Source organism: Solea solea, chromosome 11 (assembly GCF_958295425.1).
Source record: "Solea solea chromosome 11, fSolSol10.1, whole genome shotgun sequence".
In the NCBI taxonomy this organism is placed as follows: Eukaryota; Metazoa; Chordata; class Actinopteri; order Pleuronectiformes; family Soleidae; genus Solea; species Solea solea.
The window spans coordinates 6,416,064-6,440,575 of record NC_081144.1 but is presented as its reverse complement, the minus strand read 5'-3'; the positions used below and the strand labels follow the sequence as shown (position 1 = coordinate 6,440,575).

The 24,512-nt window shown below is 40.5% G+C and overlaps 2 protein-coding genes and 1 long non-coding RNA gene across 5 annotated transcripts; 1 reads left to right on the top strand and 2 right to left on the bottom strand.

The window, feature by feature from the left end:
• On the bottom strand, positions 1-2,356 carry LOC131468481 (uncharacterized). Its single transcript, XR_009241708.1, has 6 exons — positions 2,088-2,356; positions 1,326-1,476; positions 772-867; positions 505-690; positions 292-380; positions 1-194 (listed from the first exon to the last, which is right to left on the bottom strand). It is a non-coding gene; the product is annotated as an uncharacterized LOC131468481 (long non-coding RNA).
• Position 2,357: 1 nt separating this feature from the next.
• Positions 2,358-20,041, top strand: ccdc187 (coiled-coil domain containing 187). Of its 3 annotated transcripts, XM_058642781.1 has the most exons (13): positions 2,358-2,672; positions 3,545-3,638; positions 10,020-10,082; positions 10,503-10,641; positions 10,950-11,040; positions 14,124-14,202; positions 15,363-16,733; positions 17,228-17,349; positions 17,458-17,529; positions 17,624-17,758; positions 17,856-17,950; positions 18,420-18,514; positions 18,592-20,041. In XM_058642781.1, the coding sequence occupies exons 2-13, from the start codon at positions 3,590-3,592 to the stop codon at positions 18,738-18,740; spliced, it is 2,460 nt and encodes an 819-aa protein (XP_058498764.1). In that variant the 5' UTR covers positions 2,358-2,672; positions 3,545-3,589; the 3' UTR covers positions 18,741-20,041. The 3 variants fall into 3 exon arrangements, with proteins under 3 accessions (XP_058498764.1, XP_058498763.1, XP_058498765.1); XM_058642780.1 differs by lacking the exons at positions 2,358-2,672; positions 3,545-3,638 and adding an exon at positions 6,697-7,406; XM_058642782.1 differs by lacking the exons at positions 2,358-2,672; positions 3,545-3,638; positions 15,363-16,733 and adding an exon at positions 7,059-7,406.
• A 1,003-nt stretch (positions 20,042-21,044) lies between these two features.
• tnfrsf9a (tumor necrosis factor receptor superfamily, member 9a) lies at positions 21,045-23,937 on the bottom strand. Its single transcript, XM_058642783.1, has 7 exons — positions 23,542-23,937; positions 22,813-22,932; positions 22,581-22,718; positions 22,391-22,463; positions 22,199-22,302; positions 21,957-22,109; positions 21,045-21,819 (listed from the first exon to the last, which is right to left on the bottom strand). Exons 1-7 carry the CDS (start codon positions 23,726-23,728, stop codon positions 21,704-21,706), a joined length of 891 nt encoding a protein of 296 aa, XP_058498766.1. The 5' UTR covers positions 23,729-23,937; the 3' UTR covers positions 21,045-21,703.
• Positions 23,938-24,512: the final 575 nt, after the last annotated feature.

Below are 24,512 nucleotides of genomic sequence, written 5' to 3'. Positions count from 1 at the left end.
TGAATGATATATTTTCTTTATTTTATACACAACAGACTATCCAGCAGACACATTCACTACCCAGGGATTACAGGCGCCTGAGGAATTCCTCAGACTCCAAGGCTTTCTTGTAATTGCTCAGGAAGCTATCCAGTTTCTGCCTCGCTTTTGAGGAAATGTGGCTCTGAAGCTGTTCCCCAAGCTGGGTTATCTCGCTGACAAGACAAAATGATATAGCAAAATAATTAAGTCGTTAAAGACACTCAAATACATAATAAGATATAAACTGAAAACCTAAACTATCCGGCTTACCTTGAGTCAAACTCTGTGCCACGCATTTACATCTCCTTGGCTTTGTCCAGGGAGATGGAGTGAACAGCTCCGAGGGCGTATACTGTTGCCTGTGGCATGAAGATTAAGATTTAAGATGGTGTTAGACAGTGACCATGTGTTAAAAGGAGACAGACATATGCAGTCACATAAAACATGTAGTCTACAAATCAGTGTCAGTGTCTGAGATCTCACCTCTGGCAAAAGTACATCCATTACAAACGCCACTGGATCTGCAGACTTCTTGTCTGTCTCAGTACGTTCGAGTACTTCAGACAAGAAGTGCATGACTTTGTCCACTTGTTCATCATCTTCAAAAAGAAGGATGACCCTGTCCTGTTTCTTGGCCCAAGGAGACACCGTGTTGCCTGTGATGATGTTCTATAAAAATTGTATAGGATTTTAGTTTGGGTATTCATATACAAATACACAAACACCACACTAAATGCCATTGTCACTCACTTTAAGGTGTTGCAGCATGCCCTGATCCTCTGTGATTACACTGGTTAACCGACAACATGCCTCGCGTCGCTTCTGTTGGGCTTGTTGGACCCTTTCCTAAAATTAAATTACACATAATATGCAACACTGAATACATGTGATTAAGAACTTTGAATAAGACATTTTCTTTCCCTGATATATTAGGCAAATTGTTACATTACTTCTGAGAACAATCATTATTATCAGGGGCATCTATAAAAATGCAGGAATCTTGAAACTTTTTCTCAATATCTAAATTCTCAACAAGAGTGAAAATAAAATACACATTGACTTAAGATTCTACACACATGAAGTACAGTACACATAGATGAAATGGCTCCAGCATTAGTTTACTTTACTTTACTTATTTTGAGTTTCTGATACTCAAATGGATGAGTTGAATAGTTTGATGGTCACAGTTATCCATGGTCAGGACAAACAGAAATAACATCACATTTAATAATACATAAGGCTCATGGGGAAATTAAAGCCTTTCAGCGTTGAAATGAAAAAATATTTGATAATTTAGGACTTACCACCGTACTCCACCATTGACCTTTGGTGTCCCTGCAGATGGGACACAAGCTTTGCATAGCTCCCCTTTTTTGTGCAGATCGGACACTGATAAGTGTCCGAGTCGCATCTCCTCAGCTCAGGGTCTGCTCCTTCACTGAACGTAGTGTTGCTCTATAAGAGAAAATGTAAATTAAAATAGTATTTTGTATTTTTAACATGGAAACATTTTTAATCCAGAATCAAGTAGTAATGAACTGGACTGCATTTGCCTTTAAGACTTTCCCTGTCCTAAAATATATGCAGGCTAACTAAAATAAATCAAATCAAATGACACTGTTGACTGTGATTCAACAGAACTTCTCATTTCTAAACATGAAAAATATTATTCATCATCAAATCTTTTATCTTAACAATTGTAGAACTGAGGTCACACGTTTTCAAATGAGCAAAGCTGTGTGCAACTTATCAGTCATTTAAAGATTAAAAAACAGATAAATACTAATATATAGAGATCATATAGTTTATCTTATACGTTTCTTGGTTGAAAATGAGACAATGTTATATTGTCAATGTTATAACCTGTACATATAAATAAAAGAAAAAAAGGAAAAAAAAGAATAAAAGGGAGAAAATCGCTGCGTCTTGCTTGCTGTTACAATCGCTATCGTTACAGCATGCAGACATAACTGGTTAATAAACCGCACTTAATTGATATAATGGATACAAATAATGACTATTCATCCAGTGTTCAATATCTAAATGTGTTTTTTATCCATTCTTACCTTTTCCTCCGTTATTTTCCCGTGTTTTAACCGTGTTACTTTTTCGGGTTCTCTCTTCATACTCGGTCAACGTAAACTTCATCACGTTTCAGACGCAGTCTCTTGAGAGCCAATCAGAGTGTCGGGTAGTGTGAGGGGGTGTTTCGTTGAGTGTGAGGAGGCGTTTCGTTGAGTAAAGGGGCGTTTCGTTGAGTGAAGGGGCGTTTCGTTGAGTAAAGGGGCGTTTCGTTGAGTGGTCTGCGGGTCTGCAGCTAGACCCTTCTCGCAGCGGCGGCGGAGGAGGTGGTGGTGGGCGAAGTTTGTCCGCTGTGGCTTCCCCTCTCAGGTCGACGGAACTCGGTTTCATTGAGAACATTTTCGCTTTCGCACTGTTAAATGAACGCCCAAGTGCGTTTGTGGCATTTTCTGGATTATTTGTGATAGAGACACAGATGAAAGAAGACAGAGGAGGGGACAAAAAAGAGGAGTGAGAGTGAGAGGACGACAACAAAAGTTGACACTCGTGTTCGCGACTTGTTGATTAGTCACAACAACACAAACTCAGCCTGTGTGTGTGTGTGTGTGTGGACACCGAGCTGGGAACAGGTAGGTTATTGTGAAACAGTGTTTTTAATAATATGTATAGATTAAATATAGGATTAGTGCTTATTTAACTCTAAGCTCTTACACAGAACACAACAATGCTCATGCTAACTGTGAGTGTGTTTGTCAATGGAGTTCGTGTCACTTGTGTTCCTGAATGTCTCTTAGGATTAGATTAGATTTTATTTTGCACACAGATCAAAAAGAAGGAATGAAATAAATAAATAAAGAAATAAGTGGTACAGTGCAGAACGTCCACTTCAGCTGAACATTCAATTTCATAGAATTACACAGGTAATTATAGTATGCTTACTATAAGTTAGAAATTGCTTTCTTCGTAATTTCAATTGATCAAAAATAAGAATGTACTATGGGAGTGCAATAGTGGTGGGGCACCAAATTACAATCTTGCCAAGGACACCTAAATGGCTAGGCCCGGCCCTGCGTGTACACATCTATTTAGACAACAATAATACTTAATAATACATGATTTTTAGATGCTTTTTAATGCATCAGCCTTAAGTTGACTTTTAAATCCTGATAAGAACCTCCCTCCACAAGTGAGACACTCTACAATACCTGAGTCGCGAGTAAGTACCTCTTAACTGGGGAAAGTTTTCCCCCTGGTAATTTAGGTGGAAGCGCGCCAAGGTTTTTTAAAACCCTATAAAAATGAGAAAAGTTGCAGTGGAAAAGGGTCTATTTAGGAAGATGGAGATTGACAGATGAGACAAGCTGAATAAGAAGGACCTGTCAATTTGCATTAAAATAACTCATGAACTGCTCAGAAATATCCTAATTTCATGAATGAAAACTCGTATTTGGAAAACACTTGTGTATCACTGACTAATACAAATCCGTCTCTGTGGTTTCAGTGGTCTTGTGTTTCACCATGAAGCAGTGACAGCACCGGGACAGTGATGGCAGAGCTGGAGATTGACCAGTCCAACCTTCCACGTGTCCGAGAAGGTAAGAACCCAAGAATGCCAGTCAGTCATTGTCTTGCTCCTGCGTCTGGAGATTTAAACCATGCTTCCCTCCCAGTATGTGCCACGCTTCATGGTCAGGCCAGCGGGGAAAACACTGTTTTATGTTTCGTCCCTCCACAGGGAGGACAGATGATCACAGCTACTGAAGCAAACATGGGGGAGATTTAATCTTTTTTTTAATCATTTCAGAACAACAGATACTTAAGACAAACACTCCCATCCATATCCCTATACTGTAGTCTTAAAAGAGAATTGAATATATACAAACACATCACAACTTTCGCACCAAATGGAAGTTTAATATAAGCATTATAACACACATGTGACACAACATAAGCGCTCTGAATGTTTTACCTCATTTACCACATTTGTGAAACAGCAAAAATGTTTTTTGTCCATATGATTGAAATGTTTTTGTCATGATCTTTTGGCAGTGTCACGCAGACCTAGACCTCTTTTCTACAGATGGTTAATATTATGACAATTAAATGTTACATTTTTGGAAACATGATGTGCTGCTTCAATAATGTCTCTCTTTTTTATATATAAAAGAAAGCAAGTCATTTTAAACCTGAACGTAACCATGAAAACATTCATATAGAGATTAATCCATTCATCGGGCCAGTTTGTATTACTTGCAAACTTAAAGGGCCACTTCACCCCAAAAAAATCCAATTATTTTTACTAATTTCCACCGATAAATGTGTTATTTAGTCATCAGACAGTGCATCTGAGATACATGTCTCTGAAAACATTTGATAAAATTGACAAAAAAAATTTGAGTTTTATGAGTAAAAGATCTGAAAATAAATATAAAGGAATCTGGTCAAATTTAATCTGACTCTGTAATAGAATGTGAATTAAACAAACGCAGCAGCATCATAATGACTTTAAGTTTATTCTAGATTTGACCAAGTGTGCAAAAAATGGTCGAAACCACCCTTTAAGTGCAGCTCATTGCACCAAAGTTAACTTCTTACATCCTAAAGTTTTGACAAAAAGTTTTTTAAGACCTGTTTCAATGATAGATTATTTATTATTTAAATTAAAGAAGTGCACTGCCATGCAGACACAAAATGCAGATTGGAGAGACGGCCGACCTCTAGTAGAGAATGTGTCAGCAGCCTGGCTGTAGACCGTTTGACTCAGTCCTCAGCACATCTATGCTAATGAATAGGATAGAAATAGGTCTCCGTGTCTTTTTTATCAAGGGAGATAATTCAACCCTTCACTCTTGTTTCCACACACAAAGGGCACACTGTGGAGCGTTTTGTTTTTATGCTTTATCGAGCAGGGCCCGGTGCACAAAGACAGTAACGGCAGAAATAAATTGCTCATTGACAAGAGTGCAGCGTGTAAAATTCTCAGTCATTGAAAGGTTTTTCTACACATCATCCTCCTCTCACCAGATAGACTCCGTGTTGCACTGTGGTTTATTTACTTAATGTGCTGCCGTGGGTGTTTATATTTCAATTTCCCCCACAAGCTGCAGCCTCCAATCTCCTTCACGTTCCTCCTTATCCGAGACTCTGTGCCAAGCCAACTTTCTTTGTTTTCACTGCCCCGCTTATCAGTTCCTGTTTTGCCCTGCTCTGGTTGCTCCTGTAATAGATTGATGTTCCGAGGGAATGCAGCTCCCAGAGGAATTTCCCCCGTCCCCCCCCCGTCCCCTCGTTCCTGAGCTCACACTCACCAACTGACCTAGACTCCCATTACCCCTCACCTCTCTTTGTTCTCTCCATGACAACATAGTCTGGTTCATGAGTTGTCCGGCTCAGTCCATCTAGTTTCCATCACAACACAGAAAGCTGCAGGATGCACGAGATGGTTTATGGTGAAAATTTGTATAAAAAGCCAACAGAATGCAGGAGAGCAGAACAGGCCAGGGAGGAGGAGGAGAGTGGGAGAAAGACAGTGTGGGCGGTCGGTGGGGAAAATTGGCTGAAAATAGAACCATGTCATTTTCTTCTTTTGCCTGTTCCTTTGTTTGGGAGGCACTTGCTGCTGCTCGTATCCAAGTTGGTGTGAAGACGCAAGGGAGAAGTCTGCTGTCGTTTGATCGGCTGCTTCTTTACTGTGCTTTTTTGTTAAGGGACCCACTTTTTAAAGATGTAAACTATCGTGATCCAATTCACAGTATAAATTGTGACATGGGCCAGTTTGTGCACAACATAACAGTTCTGACTCTGTCCTGCCATTTTTGTATTATCTAGTATTATTCTGAATAGATCAACCAGCCATTTCCAGGAGATAAATGAATGACAGCTTTTTTTTATGCATGTGTTATCTGATGTTATCTGAAGTTATGCAATGTTAAGCAACTGAAAAATAAAAACAGTTGTATTTTATTTTTTCTACTGCATAAAAAGTTGGCTCACCAGAGAGTAAAATAATATTCAGGCACATTTCTTTATGTAACATAAATAATGAGGGACTTTTGTAAAGGAGAGGAGGATTTGAAAATAGTTTAGAGTGTTTAGGCTTTGAGGTCATGCAGGTCATGCAGGTCATGGTTTCCTGCTCTGTAACATCCCCTCACCCAGTCTCACTGCAGAGTGGGTAGAGAGACTGAGTGCACAGCTAGAAAACATGCTGTGCTATACATAGTGGGAGTGGGTGGTTGTTTTTTTTTTCTTTTTCTGACAGTTTCAAGCCTTGAGCTTCTTGCTGTCCCGATGCCAAATCCAATTTCTGTTGTGCATGTGTTGGATCTTTGATTTACTATATCCTCTTAGGAAACCGACCCAGGTGGTTTTTGTTGTCCATATTAAGGAGATTACACTCAGGGTTTCCATAAGATTATGAAGACTCTCACACTCCACATATGTTTCTACTGTTGGCCCTGAATGCCTCACACCCTAACTCTCTAAACCTGTTCAGCAGTCAAAATAACACAGTCTCCTCCCCGAGAAATGTAACATGACCATAGACTTTGGAGAAACGAGTTTACCCGCAATGCAGACACACCCACAAGCACACACACTCACACTCTCACACACACACACACACACACACACACACTTTTCTCCATTTTTCACTTCTTCATTCAATCGCTCTTCAGAGTATACTCAGCTGTCAATTGGTCCTTTTGGATTGAAACCAAGCATTTGACTTAATCCTTCCTCATTGACAGACTGGACACATAAGGGCAGTTTCAAGATCCTTTTAGTGGCTAGTCTCTTAAGCTCTGCGACAGGTGTAAGTGGTAATGCTGCATGTCTGTCCTGGTGTGGTTTAACCTCTGGGGTCATTAATGGCGTAAACAGAACCTTTTGGTGGCTTGCTGCTGTCAAGATGATTCCCACGAACTTTGACTGTTGACACCAAAATGTACCAAGATATTTATTTTTATTCTGAACATTTTTCTTCTTTTGGAGAAATAAGTAGTTTATAGTGGTTTTTTTTTCTTCACTGCGTTGTTCACAGAATGGGACAAAGAGTGAAGTTTAACATTGCATTTGTATAGTTGTTAGTCAGCAAGTTAGAGAGGATGAGTTCGAGCATGGAAGTGACACAAGTGATAAGATCAAGGAATCAAGGAATGTGAAGTCAGTGTGTGTGATTTTGGAGACTTTATCTGAAGCATAGATGAGTCTGGACGATATTTCGAATGCTTCACGTTGTCGCACATATGGTCACCACTGTACTGTCGACTGTAAACTCAATGCATCCGTTTTTGCAATGAATCTCACGGCTTCCCGTTTATTTCCCATCATCCATGACACCACCCACAGTGCATCTCCAGCCAGTAAGTAAACTTAAGCTTTGCTCATCTCCGATTCTAAAACTTTGCATTTTTTTTGACAGATATTGAGATTCCAGTATAAACAATAATTGTTACGACAATTTCTTCAACAATAAAATCAACAAGATTTGGTGTGATGTCGGCAGTCTGTCAACAAACAAAACAGTTTTATTTGTAAAAAAAACGCCAAATCACAACCTAGATTAATTCAAGGTACTGTAGATATAATATTATAGAGGGAAGAGAAACCCAACAGTTCACACAATGAGCAAGCACTAGGCATCAGTGGAGAAAGAAAACTGGAAGATGTGCAGCCATCTGCCTAGACCGGTTGTGGTGACAGGAAAAATGGGGGACAGAGGAGAGCTGGGGGAGAGACAGGGAAAGAGGGAGGCGAGAGAGCAGATAAATACCAGTTGTATCAAGTTATAGGTTTAGACAGGACAGTTCTGAATCGTTTATGACATGACACACTCTCTCTTCTGAAGAGCAATAATTGTGGGGTCCACTGAATTCCTGCAGCGCTGGAGAATTTCATCATAAAGTTGTTTTGACACACATTTTGTGTTTATCAAATAGTGTTTATCCTACTCTTATTCACCCACTGTACTTGGGCGAGCACATGGAAATACAAAGCTGCCCTGTATAACACTCAATTAAACATGCCCACAGTGCTACAGCTGGCTTTAAGCCTCTTAGAAAACCTTTAACATCATTGGCATCATAAAAGTTAACTTCGAGGCAGAAGAGTTGGATTGGGATGAATTAGCTCCTCCGTATATATATATATATATAAAATCCGCTTTTTCTTACTTAGTAAGCGTGAGTAGTACTTGACTACTATACTGTGCTCACGTTAAAGCACTGGAAACAGGGTAATGTGTTTTGGCATTAAGAGCTAGTTTAAGAGCTTACGCTGCCCATTAAAAATAACATGGCATTTATGTGTGTCAGGCTCATAAAATTGGATACTCAAGTATCCCTAAGCATTATCCGCGTGGGTGTAAACAAAACTGTTGCAGCCACCGTCTGCTGATAGGCTCAGTCGAGGGGATTAACAGGACAGGTGTTTTTAATTTGACCAGAATCTGGAGGTGTTTTCTCCCTGCAAGTGACTTAAATCTCTGCTCAAACGCTGGCTGTCCTCTTTCCTTCTCCTGGCATTTAAAAACAGCATTGTAGGGAAAGATCGCAATCCTGGATTCCCTTTGAGACAGAGAGGTAGTTTTGTCTTGTTCATAATCACAGGAATTAAGGAAGTGGAGAAAGCAGTCTGTATTTGTGCTCTCTGGAGTAACTTTTCACATACTTAAACACACACAGAGCGGCGTTAGCGGTGGTGACTCCTTAAAGACTACTGTAAACACTTGGAATGTTTGCTGATAGCAACAGTCCATATATGCTGAAGCCACTGTTCAGATGAGAGTAAGGCAAAACATCACTCACTTTACACTGTATCATATTTTCTGTATAATATGTCCTTGTGAGTTTTACTGTGTCCCTTGACTTTATTAGGCTTTCTGACAAAGCAAGGCCCCTGTGAGTTTTAATGACATTTAACCATTAGGTTTTATAACCATGTAGAGCAGGTGGTCAGAGTAGGGGATCATGGCAGAGTGAGGATTGAATGACTTGATGTGACTTTTCAAAGCCTCCTGGATTTACAACAACCTACATACACTGCGTTGGAAATGACTGCAGGAGGTTGCTTCTTAAACTTTCTTAAACATCTTAATTTGGTAGTCATAGTGAAGATTGTACAGTCACCTGAACAACGATATTATTAAAAGCGACATCTGTAAAGTACATTAAATATAAAAACAGAATAACAGACAGCAAACCAACAAAAGAGAACTATACGAGCATAGATGTAAAAGAGAAAATGTGTATTGGACTCAAGCTTTTAAAGGTTCAGTGTTTACAATTTAGGTGAAATCATTTTCATTTGGCAGAAATTGAAAATAATTAGACTGAATTTGGAGGATTAAAGCAGTAGACGATTGAATGAATAAACCATCACCTGATTGTATGAATTTTTTTTTTATTACCCCAGCCTTTTATATTAATATTAGGAGCTGGTTAGCTCTTTAGAGGTGTTTTCACAGTGTTTTTACAGTAGCCCACAAGGGACAAACTCAATTCATAGCTTCTCCAACATACTTGGAAGTGACACTTGGGTGAGATGAGAGATATTCAGCTGAATAATGTGACTTCACCAATAAATTAAACTTACCTTTAATAAACAGTAACACACATGCGCGCACACACACACACACACACACACACATGCATTCATACAAAGTTTTTTTTAGTAAAGGTTTATTTCAGTTAAGCAATTCTGTGCATCACTTGTTATGACTAAATCTTTTTTTAAATGGAGGGGAAAAAGAAAAGCTGCCAAACATATCCACCCAAAATAATGTATATAACCTCATACAAAACAAAACCTCATTCCCCTGCATCTGAATTTAAATGATTAAAAATCATATGTGTCTGCATCTGCATTTTTAATCTAGCGGATCACGAGGAGAACATGGAAATGAATTTGCTGTTTTAAAGAGGAAACAGTTGCTTTTTGTGTATAACTATATTTGCTTTTGTCCTCTTTTGTTTCAGTGTGCCAGTGTTTCGCAGTTCTGGAGGATGGAGTGTTGGCACACAACCTGCAGGAGCAGGAGAGTAAGTACAGTGTCAAACTACCATCCTGGAGTAATTCACCTTCAGGAGGCTTCACCTTTAGTTGTTTTGTAAAAGAGTAAAACAGATAGATTTGTAATTTTTTTTTTTTTTTTTTTTTTTAATTAAACATGTATTTTATTTTCATGGGTTACCAGGCAGACTTGAAAACCTAAGGTAGTGATGTTGGGTTAAACATGTTTTAGGTTTTAACTGTGACATATAATTTAGAGTCTGTTTTTAGGATTCCTTAAAAATGACTCTCGGGTCTGGCACACAAGCTATGGTTTAAGTAAACAACACAGCACTCACGAATACATACAATTTCTCCAGATTTAGACTAGAGGTAAGATAATAATTGTTAATTACTGTAATCCAAATCATGCCACTTGCTAAATATCGCATATCCTCTGCCCTTCACAGTTGAGCAACACTACACCAGCAACGTCCAGAAGAACCAGCTGGTACAGAATGACATACGTGTGGCTAAGAGGCTGCAGGATGAGGAGGAGGAGCAGTGGGCACAACAAACTGCAGTCGTCCGACAGACTTCCAGACAGCTGTAGGTGACCGCTGCTCTCCAGACATCACTCCATGCCCTCCCTGATTCAAACACACTCACACAATTAAAATATCCACTGGGTTTTAGTGTCCTTTGAATCCTTAGACGGCAGACTTTAACCCCATACTATGTCAATGTCTCATGGAAAATTAACAGATAAGCACTGGCTATGTGGATTTATAGTGTTAAAGTTGTAAAATACAGTGACTAAATACTCAAAGGTGTGCTGTAAACATTTATGATTGCAGTTATTGGTGGTTGGTTAATTCAGAATTGTAATAAGACTTCCCTCCATGACTCACCTGTAGAGAGGAGCAAGACTTGGAGTTTGCTCGCGTCATTCAGGATGAGATCCAGCGTTGTGCCGAGGAGGCCCGCAGACGAGAGATGGATGATGAGGTGAGCAAAAATTGAGACGGTAATAGAAATGTTCAGACATTCACTTTATTATGTCAATCAAGTGTTGCTCAAAGTTTTATGTAAGCACTCACTTTTTAAAGATGACAGATCATTGCCACCCACCTCCCAATATAAATAGTTCAACACTTATTATATAACTGTTGAACTATTACTTTTACTAAAGATTTACTGCCATTTCTCTACCATATATTATAATTGTAAATAGATAGGCCAGCCATTTCCAAGTGAAATGTTTACATTGGAACAATTACAGCAAATTTATATGAGGACTCAATGATATGGCCATGGCCACATGTTTCATCTGAACCATTTGTACACCATACTATCAGAGATTGTCCAGTTTCACAGTGAATGCATTAATCAGTGCATAAATTAGAAACTTAAAATCCCCCCTTAACAACACAAAATGAAGCTACAATTAATCTAAAAGTGGGAGATCCGCTAGCAGAAAAAAACGACAGTTGTCCCAAGCAATTAGATTTGAAATGAAAGTTTGTAAATACAAAATATCCTGGCAGAGAAACAAATCCTCTGTCGTGTTGTTGTCAGTAACTGGAGCAGAGCAAGACACTGTATAAACTTCATTAAGGAGAATGCTGTAATTATAATTAAAGGGAGACTCTAGCACTATTAACAGATGCTTACAGTTGATCTTTTTTCAGTTCCTTCACCAGTGTTAACAGTTTGTATCAAAAACGTCAAAACCAAAACACAGATTTTATTGAATAATCTGACTTAGTAAGTAAAAGTTTAAATGAATAACTACAGAGAACTGTGTGCAGACTAAACTGGACATAATCTAAAGGGGTAAAAAAGACTTAAAATAGCACCAGCCTTTGCTTTGTAAAGTTAAGTGCTTTCAGTACGGTGAGCTGTGGACTAACATGGCATGCAAGACATTTGTATATCACTCAATTATCTGCCAGTGAACAGCAAGTGAGGGAGTATCATATGGTCCACTCTGCTCTCTAGTTAAGAATAACTAAGTCCATAATGAATGGTGGAAGCAGCAAAGTGCTGCTCTGAGCCTCTGATGTCTCCTCTGTGCCGTAAGTGAACAACCGTATGAGCAAAGTCAGCTGTTGAACAGAGATGCAGTCTGTCAGATGCTCATCTGAATGATGGCTCCAGCAATTTCTGTGATGGGCAGATGCAAACATCAACACTCGTGCGTGCACATTTAGTCGTCATTGGATGTGCATTATCAACACGTGTGGAGTGACCTGTCAAGTACAAGTGCAGGAGAAGTAAGTATTATCCCAATGACTACAAGTTTGATTTAAGGGAGAAGTGAAACCTAGTTTTATTTCGTCACAAAGTTCTCAGACCTCGGTTATGCAAAATAAGTAAATATCAACAAAGATAATGCTGTGACAGTTGCTGAAGTTGTCCTATTTCTAGCTATAACACTGGATCGTTTCGAAACTTTGTGAACACATACAAAAACAATTCGTCCTGCATCCCAAACACAACAGGGAGTCCAGATGGTTCTCATCAATCACCTCTCCCTCAGCCCAACCTCCACCAAAATGGCATTTTTATGGTGCTGTGCATTTTTTTTACAGCTCACACTGGCATTTCTTCACATTGGTTGCATTACAGAAAAAAGAAGAAAATCATCTGACTGTTCCAAAGTCGAGTTGAGCATGTGCATCTCCCCAGCTGGTGCTGTGCGTCACAGGGCTGATCCAGCGCAATATTTTCCTTTAGCCTGCAGTTTCCTCTTTAGAGGCGGCTGTCTCATAAAAGCTCCTTGTTTTGGAGGATGTGAAGTCAGAGGGGCTGTGCCGTCAACTCATCACGATTAAAAAGGCTTGGGTTTGAAGCCAACTAATGTGTTTACACTCACTCTATTTAAGGCTAAAGTAGCCTTTGAGTCATGCCAGGGAATGCAGCACACATCGCATGTGAATGTATCTGTTCCAGTATTCATTTGTTTTTTACGAGTGTTGATGCTCGAATCAAAATTTGATGATGAACGATCAACACTCTCATTAGTCTACCTTCCTTAATGACTTGCTGATCAGAGGTGTTGATTAAATATTTGCCTCCCTGTAGATTGTGTCTTTAATTAAGGAACAGAAGGCATCAGGCTGTGCACTTTTAAATGCCAGATCCCTGTGGCACTCCATGCCTGACCTGCCATGGCAAGCTGCTAATTATCTGCTGATCCTGGCAAAGTGGCTGACATACATGCCCCTGATTGCAAAGTAGAAGGAGCTGCGTTGGCTTTTAGTGATGATTTATGTTTCAAAAAAAGCAGCCCACTGAGAGATATTTCATGTTATTCGCCGGGAGACTTTGCTGATTTGTAGAGAGCGTCATTAGTTCTGGCCTTTACTAGAAAAGTGGCACAGAGACGTGGTGGAGTGGCTCTCCTTTACAGAGCAGATAAATATAGCAGCCCTGGTAAGAGGCAGGCATTCTCCAGTGACGAGGTGTTACTTCAACGGAGACAGTCCCCATGACATGATTATAGTTCAGACTTCAGGCTGAAAGTTGCTTTATTTGAAGTTGAAAAGGTATAAAACAAAAACAACATTGAACTCCACAGTAAACAAGTTGAGCATCGTTGTTGTTTGTAGTGGAATGAAGAAAACAGAAAGACCAAAACATGCATACGGCAGGTAAAATCTCAGAAATGAGTCGAAAAAGTTTCCCAAACACCGTCTTTTTTGTTCTATGTTGAGAGTCGCATTGATTCTTGTTAAATGGTTACTTTGCTTTCTTTCTTTTTTTTACACAATATACTATGCTGCCATCTGCTGGCTGTCAAAAGTACAGTGCCTCACTTGTGGTTACACAGTGTCGCCAACCTGATTGATCTCAGTGAGCAGCTTTTTGCAACATGTTTTAAATACGGTATCATGATACATTCTAGGATTAACTGTAGCAGAGATTTCACAATGTGTTTTTTTCCCTCAAACAGATGAGTCATTTATTTCTGTTCATGAAAAGAACACTTTCATCTATCTGCAAACGTAGCTGCTTCCTATTACTATTTGATTACTCGTCATGTTTGATTGTACAAAGAAACAATCACTGCTGCCATGTCTCTACAGGAAATAGCTAAACGATTGCAGGAGGAGGAGCAGAGGATCAATGGGAGGAGCAGAGGGCAGAAGGGGGACAGTAGTGAAGGTATATAAGTTATTTCATCCTATTGTGTATTTTATTTTATTCTATTATATTAATGTTGCAACATTTATATAGACACAAGTCCCATCACAATACAATATCATTTAAGAGAAAAAAGTATATGTGTTATGATGTAATGTCGAGTTAATTTTGTGTGTTTAATGTGCAAACAAACAGAATGGATTTAAATGCAACAATAATATTTTCAAACAAAACTATGATCACTTTTTGACTATTTGCAGCTATTTATTTTTGCAAATTTAAAAGTTTTCTTTGTCAATTCTTAAGTTTTCTTTGCAAATTCTAAAGTTTTCTTGGCAAATTCAAAATGTTTATATGCAAATTTAAAGGGTTTTTTGTAAATTCAAAAGTTCTGATCGTAAATCCTAAAATGTTGCTTTCAAATCCTAGACTTTTGCTTGTGAATTGCGTTCAAATCCATTCTGTTTGCTTGCACATTAAAGACACACAGTTAACTCCATAATATTGGTTCTTGCTTAACGATTTGTGTCAGTCAAAGTAGGGAAGGACACAGATGCCATCATCTTGCTTTGCTGCTGCTTCATATTGTATTTGAGTCTCCACAGATATTACAACAGCAAGAACAGAACAGTCTTTATGAAGCTGTTGCATGATATTATCATCTCTATGATGTGATTTGTTCAGAATCAGCTAGGGCTGGACGATATCTCCCAAACAGTTATCATGATAAACAGTTTCAAATCTGTCCGTCATTGTGATCATATTAAAAGGAGGAGGTGAATTGTGGTTTTTAAATTCTTTATGGAAAAACAACAAAGACTTATTTATCAGGGAAACGTTTCAAAAACTAGTAATTATTATTTTACAGTGCATCATATTTATATATCTTGACTCTTTGTTATATTGATATCTAAGAAAATGCTTTTGTAATTTATTATCCAGCCCTCAAATCCCTGTTAACATGTTATTATATATATATGTAAATTATGATGTGTGTTATTTCTGTTACATATATTTATTGGAATGCCTCATTTGTGATGAAAACATTAATTTTCACCCAGTTACGTGTGTGAAAGGCAGTTACTAGATAATAAATGTTCCCTGGTCATTGAATTTCAAATTGTCTGACAGTCTTACAAACCCTCCCTGCTTCTGTGTTTGTATGTTTGGCATTAACTAAGGCAGCGGCGACGATTCAGCTCTGCCGCCTCCCCAACAACTCACACTCCGCAGCCTTCAAGAAGGGGAGCAGGGCTCAACCTTCACCACTAGGTGGCAATCTTCTACCTCTCAGAACCATTCAGACTCAAATGGGACTTCTGCTGACTCCCACAGGGGACAAGTAGCTCATAGAAGCACAGCTTCATGGTCAAACCAAGGACATGCACATTCCATTAGGCAAATCAGGCATGAGTTTAGAGAACCTTTGAGTGAGGATTCAGAAGACTCGGACACAGTTTTCTCTGAACAGCTCTCTGTGTGGTCCCAGAGATGGGATAGAAGAGTCAACACAGCGCCTCCTCAGCGGCAGGCCTCTTTACATCATTCCCAGGGGAGAAGCTACAGAAGTCTGAGCTCTCACAACAGCTTACCAAATGCATTCAGGAGCTGGAGGGACGAGAGCGGAGAATGTGAGGAGGACTATTATGACAATGACCATTATGCCAAAGAGATAAGGCGGCTTGCAAATCGGAAACAGGAGAGGAGCTCCAGAGAAGGATGTGACGGTTGGAACAGGAGTAGAGATCAGGATAGAGACTCTCGGTTGGTCAAGGGAAGAGAAAGGCGATGTAGTCGCAGCGAGTCTGTCAGGATACATGATCGAGTTAGACACAAAAACAGAGACTTGGTAAGAACCTGTAGCTATAAGGACAATCCTGACAAACGTGTCCACTTTCAGGACGATACAGGGCGCTCTAACAGGCAGTCAGATGAAAGCAAGCAAGTGTGGGAGATGCTAGGCCAAATCCTCGAGGAGAGGGGTGTGCCTGTGACGTTGGGCGGCAATGGGGCGCCCCTCCAAATAAGATCTCAAAGGAGAGACAGCCAGTCGCTTCATGGGAGTGAAGTCTCCTACAGCAACTCCCAACCACATCAGAGAGCCTTCCAGAGAGCTGCCACCACCAGGCACAGTTTCCATGGAGATATCAGGAAGAGGAGGGAATCATCATACCGAGAGAACAGTGGGAGAGATCACAGAGAAGGCAGAGACAGGCACTGTGATAATGTGGAGCGTGATGGAGAGCTTTATGAGATTAGTAGCAGAGACTCCTCAGTCGTAAACAGAGAAAGGCAGGGCAGTCGAAGGTGGAGAAATGACGGATGCACGAATGGCGACGAGGTGGAGCGGAATGCACATCATCACAGAGTCAAGGGCACAACAAGTGAATGCGGGCATTGGCACAAGCCCATAGAACAAAGGCTAAGCTCAGTGGAGGCGCAGAATGTGGAGAGGAGAGTCGAGTGGCCTCCTCGAAGAGCCCCGCAGCGTAGCCAAAGTCTCAGTAGCAACAGGTCTTCAACCAGGGGTAGACCAAGACACATGTCAGCAGGTAACGCCCAGAACTTCAGCCCACTCCGATCTGCAGAGGGAAAGCTTCCAAAGCTGTGCTTCCCATCTGTGACCTTCTGCTTCTCTCATTTTCCTTCAATCCTCGTCTAACTTGGGACAGTAGTCTGACTTTAGGGGTGATTTGGGTTCTTCTGAAGTGGAAAATCTTTAGAATCAGTAATCCCTACAATAATCTGCTGTGTGTGCTTTCATTCTCACCTTCATCTACATGAATGGTCTTGTGAGCTAATAAAAAAAAAAGGAGTCTCTTTCAGTTTCTGGAGCATGTCTTCACATGCTGCGACCTCATATCGGTGTGATTCAGTTGATTGTCTCGGTGTGTTCCTGCCTTTGTTACTTGAATGATTCATCACTGATTTTCTGATATGATGAACCATTCTGATATGGTTGGTGTTATTTTACCTCCCTTCTTTGTCATCACCGTACCAAGATCTGCCCATTTTATCTCCTGATACTGTGAAACCTCACCCTCAGGAGTATCATTGCAACTAGACCCGGGTGAGGCCAGTCTGGACCTTGGGGAGTTGCAGCAGGTCCTACAAGATGAAGAACTCGCCCGCAAGCTGCAGGAAGAAGAGGAGAAACTGTTGAGAAGAGTGAGTGATTTATGAGGATTTTCATGATTCACTGATTTAGTATAAAGAACAGAGGATGAGTCCATCCTTCATTCTTTTGTTCTGACATTCACCAACTTGTTCTTGTAGACCTCCCAACCATCTCCACGCAGTTCTTACCCAGAGGGAGATTTCAGAGTAGCACAAGTGGCGCAGGATGAGGTACGATGATGAATGTTGCCGGCGTCCACGTAGCTCAAGTTTAGCATTCATCTGTGGAATGATACAAGCTGTGCGTGCTCTGTTTTCCCTTTAGGAAATTGCACATTTTATGCAGAAGCAGGAAATTAAGTCAAAGCGGAGATCTCGGGAGCTGGAAGGGCCGTCGTCATGGCGCGAGCACAGAGCAATGATCACTCATCATGACAGGCAAGCTGCAAGAGAGAGACAGGTGAGTTGTCGTGCATGAACAAGTTCCTGGAATTAGTGGTTGTGTTTTCATTTGTGCTACATGTAAAAGAAACTGAGAAATAGGTTTGAATCATCAGGTTCAACGAGAGAGGCTCGACTCGGAGGGTCTTCCTTCCCACACTGAAGACTGCAGCCCAGAGAACCAGCCGCCCAGTCCCACCTCTACTTTACCGTAATTGTCTCTGCATTCATTTGTACACTCACCAGCCACTTTATTATTTATACTGAACACCTAATAAAGTGGCCCAGAGTGGCTCATCTCTTCATGCATTGTGTGTTCAGAGATCATTTCTAATCAGTTTGCTCATTCCGCTCTGAGAGACTTAAAACTTAAGACAGGGTTTGTGCAAGAAATTCACAGTAGATCATTAAATGTTTAAATACTTAGACCAGCATGTCTGATCACAACACCAGTGTCATGTTTGAAGTCACTTAAATTAGCTTTTTATTCACACATTCTGCTGCTTGGTTCAAACGTCAGCAGGTCGTCTTGACCAATATCTAAATGCATCGACTTCCTGCCGTGTGATTGATTTAACACGCCGTTGAACAGGTGTACCTACAGAATTGATAAGTAAGTGTATTTAGAGGTGACGTGACATGCTTTAATGTATGCTTACGTGTGTCTGCTGCATTCCCAGACAAGACGAGCACATCAGAAACATTGCAGAGGAGCTGGACCCAACCTTTCAGTCCAGGAGACAAGACACAGAGCGCCTCCAACTGGAACAAACCGGTAAACAAAGTGGCCTTTGGGATTGAAATGTTAAATACAGGCGGGCGGATATTCACAATCCTTTTCTCCCGTTACAGGTCCAGCCTGTCAGTCGCCTCCAATGCCACGTTCCGGTTCAAATGACATTGTTGTAGAGCCTGCTTTCATCCCCCCAACAAAGCGGCAAACAGAGAAACCGGGAAGCACTAAACCAAAAGGGAAGCGGGAAAATTGCAAGCAGCAGTGATGTCGAGAGCACAGTATCCTGTTGGGAGTACAAGTACGGAAGGTTGAATATTACTAGTCAGAACACAGTTTTACTGCTCGCTCCCATTAGCACTTTAGATCAGTGGCACAAAGAACTGACAGAAGTGAATAATGACATCACTTTGGTCTCAAGCCTTTATAATTCTCACAGGAAAGCCGGGGTTTATTGAAGTATTTCCTTTTTTTTTAATTTTCAGTGTTGAGTGTTTAATTTAAACATTTTTTTTTATAATTCTACCCTTTATTTGTTTCTTTACTTAGATTCTCAGTATGTTTATATGTCAATATCCAAAGTGTCCTGTTTGTTCACGTATGTGTTCATAGAGCAGCGGGTATTTCTGCAAAGTGTGCTTGGTTTATTCTGTCAAGGAAAACTGAAAGGACGTGTCAAAGGTCTAATGAATGATTGAATGTTTCCTTGTGGTAATTTTAGTTTAGTGTGAATGTAGTGTAATTTCTGTAGGGACTTTTGGATTTGGTTTACGCCCTGAGATGCATTCTTTGAGGAAGTGTTTATTATTCACCCGTAGTTCAACAATTGACTAAATGCGATGAGAGCACATAACTCTGATAACCTCTGAACCTAAGAGATGTGAGTCAGTCAAGACATTTATAGCCATGTTCGTTCTCCTCCCGTCATGTTTACAGTAGCACTACGACAATCAATACAGGAATTTATTTCTTATTTAAACACTAATGAAATTCGCTGGTAATCAAAACAACCAAATGACAGTGGTTATCTGAAATGTAGAATCACACATCCTGGTACTGACGTGTGTTATTTGGAAGTCAATTAGACGGTTGCTTCTTATCGCTTTCCTGGATTTCAACACGCACAGTAGGTCACATGAGGACACCTGCTTCACTCACTGAGCGTAGAGATGCATGATATAAACCCACTCGAGTGAGCGGTTCAGAAGCGGGTTTTATCAGATGCACAGGAATCGTCCTTTAACAAGGATTTCATTTTGACACTCATGACTTTTCTGTTGTCCTTTATTACTGAGTTTATTTTGTATATTCATGTTACCCCTGATTGATTTACTCACTTCCTTTTTCTTTGTTTTTCTTTCTCCACAAATGAAATATGACACTTCAGTGGTGGACCACTATCAATGCAACTAATCTGTTACAAAAAAAAGTGCAACAAATTAAAAAATATATCTATTTTTTTATTGGTTGTTTAAAAATTTCATAATACTACCATGTAAACAAATGCATGTGGCACAGTGTAATCCAGTGTTCAGCATAATAAAAAAGTATCGATGGCAAACGGCAACTGGTTATAATTTGACAGGTGAAATAAGAAAAGTGCTTCAGTTTATAAGATTAAACTCTATTGCCTCTGTCAGTCTGCTGTTACTCCTCCTCCTTCTTCTTCTCCTCCTCCTCGCTGTGTTGACAAGTCACTCATGATCTTTGTGGTCTCCCACCAGACCCAACGTGTGACTCATAAACATCGTCACTATAGGTGTGGGCTCGCACTCAGTGTGAGCCCACACGTAACATAGTTACTCAAATTTTCCATTACAGTTGAAAAAGAAAATATGCCTGCTACACTTCAGAGAATAAGTACTGTACAAAAATAAAAAAAAGTTCCACTTGGTCTGATCTGGCTGCCCACTCCAACTGTGACATAAGTCAAGCAAAAGTAAAAGGGAGCACACAGGGCAGTGGGGGGGTTTCCACATGACCACTGAGCCTCATTTTCATTTCTTTAGTCACTGGTGTCATTGTGTTTAACACGAGGCTTTCCCATCTGTCTGATGCATTTAATAGGAATGCCAAATGAGTGCGTGATGAATCACATCTGAATTCATTTCCATAACACGGGACACAGCGCACACCATTGTCAAGCTCTTGCTCAAGAGACGTGTCTGAACTTGACAATAGAGCTGCTGAACTTTAACCTAACTTGTCCCTGTTACTCGACACACTGCAGACATACTGGTGCGTTTGTTTCACGGTTGATATATAACAACAACAAAAAAAAGGGAATTCCATTCACTGGACATTGTCACTCTAATAAATCAAGACATTGTAGAGTGGTCGGGACTGTACAGTGTAGCCTGCTTTCTTTTTCTTTTCAGTGTGGCAGCTGTGTTTACGGCAGCATCTAACAAAGCCATTTTATCTTTACACAAAGCAAATACAATTCATAGACGATGTAAAAAAAAAAAAAAAAAGAACTACAACAGACTCCCTGATAAATTAAGTCATTCACACAACAAAGTTGCTGCTGCTGCTGCTGCAACGAAAACAAAATGAAACAGATCAGTAAACACTTGGTTGAACGCTGGAACTTTAGTAAAACAACAAATCTATTTTGGACACAATGTGTGGGCTCAGCATTAGGTTTCATTTGTCTTTCTTCTTTTTTTTCCTTTTTTACTCCCACCTGCGCTGTACAGTAACACACACACTGTACAGCGTGGAATTGATTCTCACTCATTCAAACTATGCAGACTTGCTAATAACTCCTTCATTTCCTTCATTTGATAGTAGTTCCAAAGAAGTATTGTGTTGTTACTCTTCCTTCCCCCCCCCCACCCACTCTTCATCTGGCGGCCTTGTCCAGGATGTACCTCTGTACCCAGCCTGCTCTGGGAATGAATGTGCTATTGTTATCTAATGTCAAACTGTGATGATTTGAAACTTCCATTGCTATTTTAAGACTACTCTTCTCTCAAGCTCATTTGAATAGGGGGAACAACATAATTTACATGACGAATAGACGAATAGTCCCACTTTGTTTTGGTCCCTTTCAGAATTCCCCTCCCCTCCCATGTGTATGTTTCCTGCTTACTAAAATTGCATCTTGGCGTAATAACAGAGCAACAATGTTGCCCGTAACATTATCTTAGGACAAAGTGGCTAATCAGGCTCTTATCCATGGTTCGATTACAACATGTTGCAGTGAGGCTTTTCTTGCCTGCTCTTCGTTCATGCAATGAGCTGATGTGAGGAGTCCTTGGAGTCCACTGACTCTGAGCTGCCGCCTTGTTCTTGCTGAGCTTCATGAAAACTGCACTCGATTGCTATTAATGTTGTAGGATCATCTAAAAAAAAAAAAGAAAAAAAAAAAAGGACAAATTAGACATTTTGCCGCGTGACTTCAGAATCATCAGATCAATATATAAGAATAATAAAGAAATGAACAAGAGTAAACGAAGAGTAAACAAAGAGAAATATTTACCTGTCGGGGTTCTGATGATCGGCGGGTTTGTGGGCGCCTTTTTTGTCTTCTGTCTTTTCTTGTTTTTCAAGACCACAATGAAGCTGCTGACGCTGAAGGCGACCAGTGCCAGGCCGATCAGCACAAACACAACCAGATAAGGCCAGACGGGTTCTGTCGTAGGTGATGGAGAACAGCAAGAAATTAAGACTGGCTTCAAATACATGAAAACAAGCAAAAGAATATAATAATTAGAGCCTTACCAGATGGGGGTTTATTATGCACTAGACTAACTGTACTGTTAGCACATTGAATGTCTTTTATTGTATCTCCCTCGGCCACAATGTGTTCACCTGGGTGTTGACACCTTAAGAAAATGAAAAAGATAAGTTTCCCATGTATTCATCTTTTATCAAATCAGTACAGCAACAACGGCAAAAAGAGCCAGATCTCACTTGGTTTTCCAGGGTTTACACTTCTCATTAGGTTTGTCATTGAAGGTTCCATCTGGACACGGTCGGCAAGAACCTGCAGAAAAACCCACTCAGTTTACTTATCTAGTGCGTGAGTGTGTGTGTGTGTGTGTGTGTGTGTGTGTGCGTGCGCACATGCAAAGGTCATGTGGAGCGAGTCGGTTTTACTTACGATCCGCTGTAGGTTCGTAGCCCTTCTTGCACTTCCTCACACAGAAGGAACAGTCCTTGTTGCCACAGGTGAGTCCTTCTTCACAGCCACACTTGGTGTCTGTTGTAGCTGTGCACTCCTTCACCAGGACCTGGGCACCTAAACATTCCGAGACATAAAAAGGGAGAGCTCTACAAGATGGTCCGATTGCACATAACTGGAGAAATACATCCGTGGGGATACACTAACATACCTACACATTGTTTACACGTGGGACAGACGTTGTTCAAACGGTCGGTTGAAAAGGTCCCGGGCTCGCAGGGCTTGCAGAGGTCTGTTGCGTTGGGACCACAGGCTTTAATGAGGCGGTTTCCTGCAAACACAGAGAACAGCTGTTTTAATGAGATTAACAAAAAGATTAACAAAGTTCCTCAAATCGCGAGGAAACGAGAGTTCAAGTGTGACACCAAACCTGTGGTGTTGGAGACTTTACAGGTTTGGAAGAAAACACCTGCATGTATTAAAACCATGCTGCTGTGCTGCATACAAGTACATTTAACAACTCCAACTGATTTGAGGTGACAGTTGAATCATCCATGTCTTATCTCTTTGTTGTGGTATTAGCTGAAAAACCACTGAAACTACAATTGGTGACAGGAAACCACCATTGACTGGAATATTATTTATATCCACAGATGTACAGCATGGTGAAATGAACACTTTAAAACAGGCTCCACTGGAGATGTTGAAGGCTAAACACAAGCTGATTTGTATTATATTAATAACATATTCACATGTTGTTCCTTTCCGTTTATTTTATTCATTGTTTTTATTTTATAACAACAACAACAACAACAATACACACAGACAGGTCATCCAGGCAGGGACAGTCATTAATAATTGCAGTTATCGTGCACACACTGCCCATACAGCAGGGTCTGAAGGTCTAAAGGTCTGAAGGTCTAAAGGTCTTATGACTCACCTGGATGACAAGCATCACAGCAAACGTTCTCTCCATCCACGGTCCACTTCATGCATCCTGTGGCGGTTTGTCCACGACTGCACAGGCAGCAGCCCTGCAGGAGCAGCGTGAGAGCCATCACCCACATCATCACAGCCATGTGCGTCTGAGCTTTTTCCAGCCTTGTGGTTAACGATGATAAAGCCATCTCTGGAACAAGGTGAGCCGATCCAGACTGAGGACTATCCCAGGTATCTCTTCCCTCCTGTCTTTCTTCTTCTTTTTCTTCTTCTTCTTCTTGTTTCTAAGTCTGTGGATTTCGTCCTAAACCTGCATTTAAGTCCTAAACATCGGTTTTGTTTGTCTTTTATGAGAAAATCCCTCTGTGCTGTGGCCCGTGAAATGAAACACTCAAGACACTCAGCAGCCAACTTCGTTCGTCCTCTATAGAGGGAGGCGTGTTTTCACAGCAGCCAATCACATACAAGACGGGGGGGGGAGAGCGAGGGGGAGAGAGAGCGAGAGAGTCATGGGGAATCCTCACTAACTCATTATCTGTGTTGACATTTCCCTCATTTAAATCAACGTACAGTCAAATTAGAAGGTATTTCAGGTTCGTACTGCGTTTATTCTGTTTCCTCCTCCGTCGTAACTCCTCCCACAGTTTTTAAAAAACCCGGACACATGTTTTATCCAAACGTGCGGCTTGATCGGGAATGGTGTGCTATGACTTTTTTTTATAAGACTTTCGAGTAATTGTAATTGGGGAAACAGTCGAAAGAAGGAGAAAAACTAAGCCCACTTTGGAGCGTCACAGTGTCGTCATACTTTAAAATACACACGTGTTTGTATCAAACTCTTCTTCTGCCCACAATTTCAAACCTACACAGACAACATTTCACATCAATACGTAGCTATGGTTGTCGTCTAACCCTGTGTGTTGTTTTCATTTTCATATGACTTGCAGGTTCTGGTCAAAGCTCTCATTCACG

Bases quoted from the DNA above. Each gene is read 5' to 3' on its own strand.
- ccdc187 (XM_058642780.1), top strand. From the start codon at position 7,247: ATGAGTCTGGACGATATTTCGAATGCTTCACGTTGTCGCACATATGGT. The intron at 10,083-10,502 runs GTAAGTACAGTG...TGCCCTTCACAG, and splicing joins CAACCTGCAGGAGCAGGAGA to TTGAGCAACACTACACCAGC. The intron at 14,203-15,362 runs GTATATAAGTTA...GCATTAACTAAG, and splicing joins GAAGGGGGACAGTAGTGAAG to GCAGCGGCGACGATTCAGCT.
- tnfrsf9a (XM_058642783.1), bottom strand. From the start codon at position 23,728: ATGGCTTTATCATCGTTAACCACAAGGCTGGAAAAAGCTCAGACGCAC. The intron at 22,933-23,541 runs GTGAGTCATAAG...CTGTGTTTGCAG, and splicing joins CTGTGATGCTTGTCATCCAG to GAAACCGCCTCATTAAAGCC. The intron at 22,719-22,812 runs GTATGTTAGTGT...CGGAATGTTTAG, and splicing joins CACGTGTAAACAATGTGTAG to GTGCCCAGGTCCTGGTGAAG.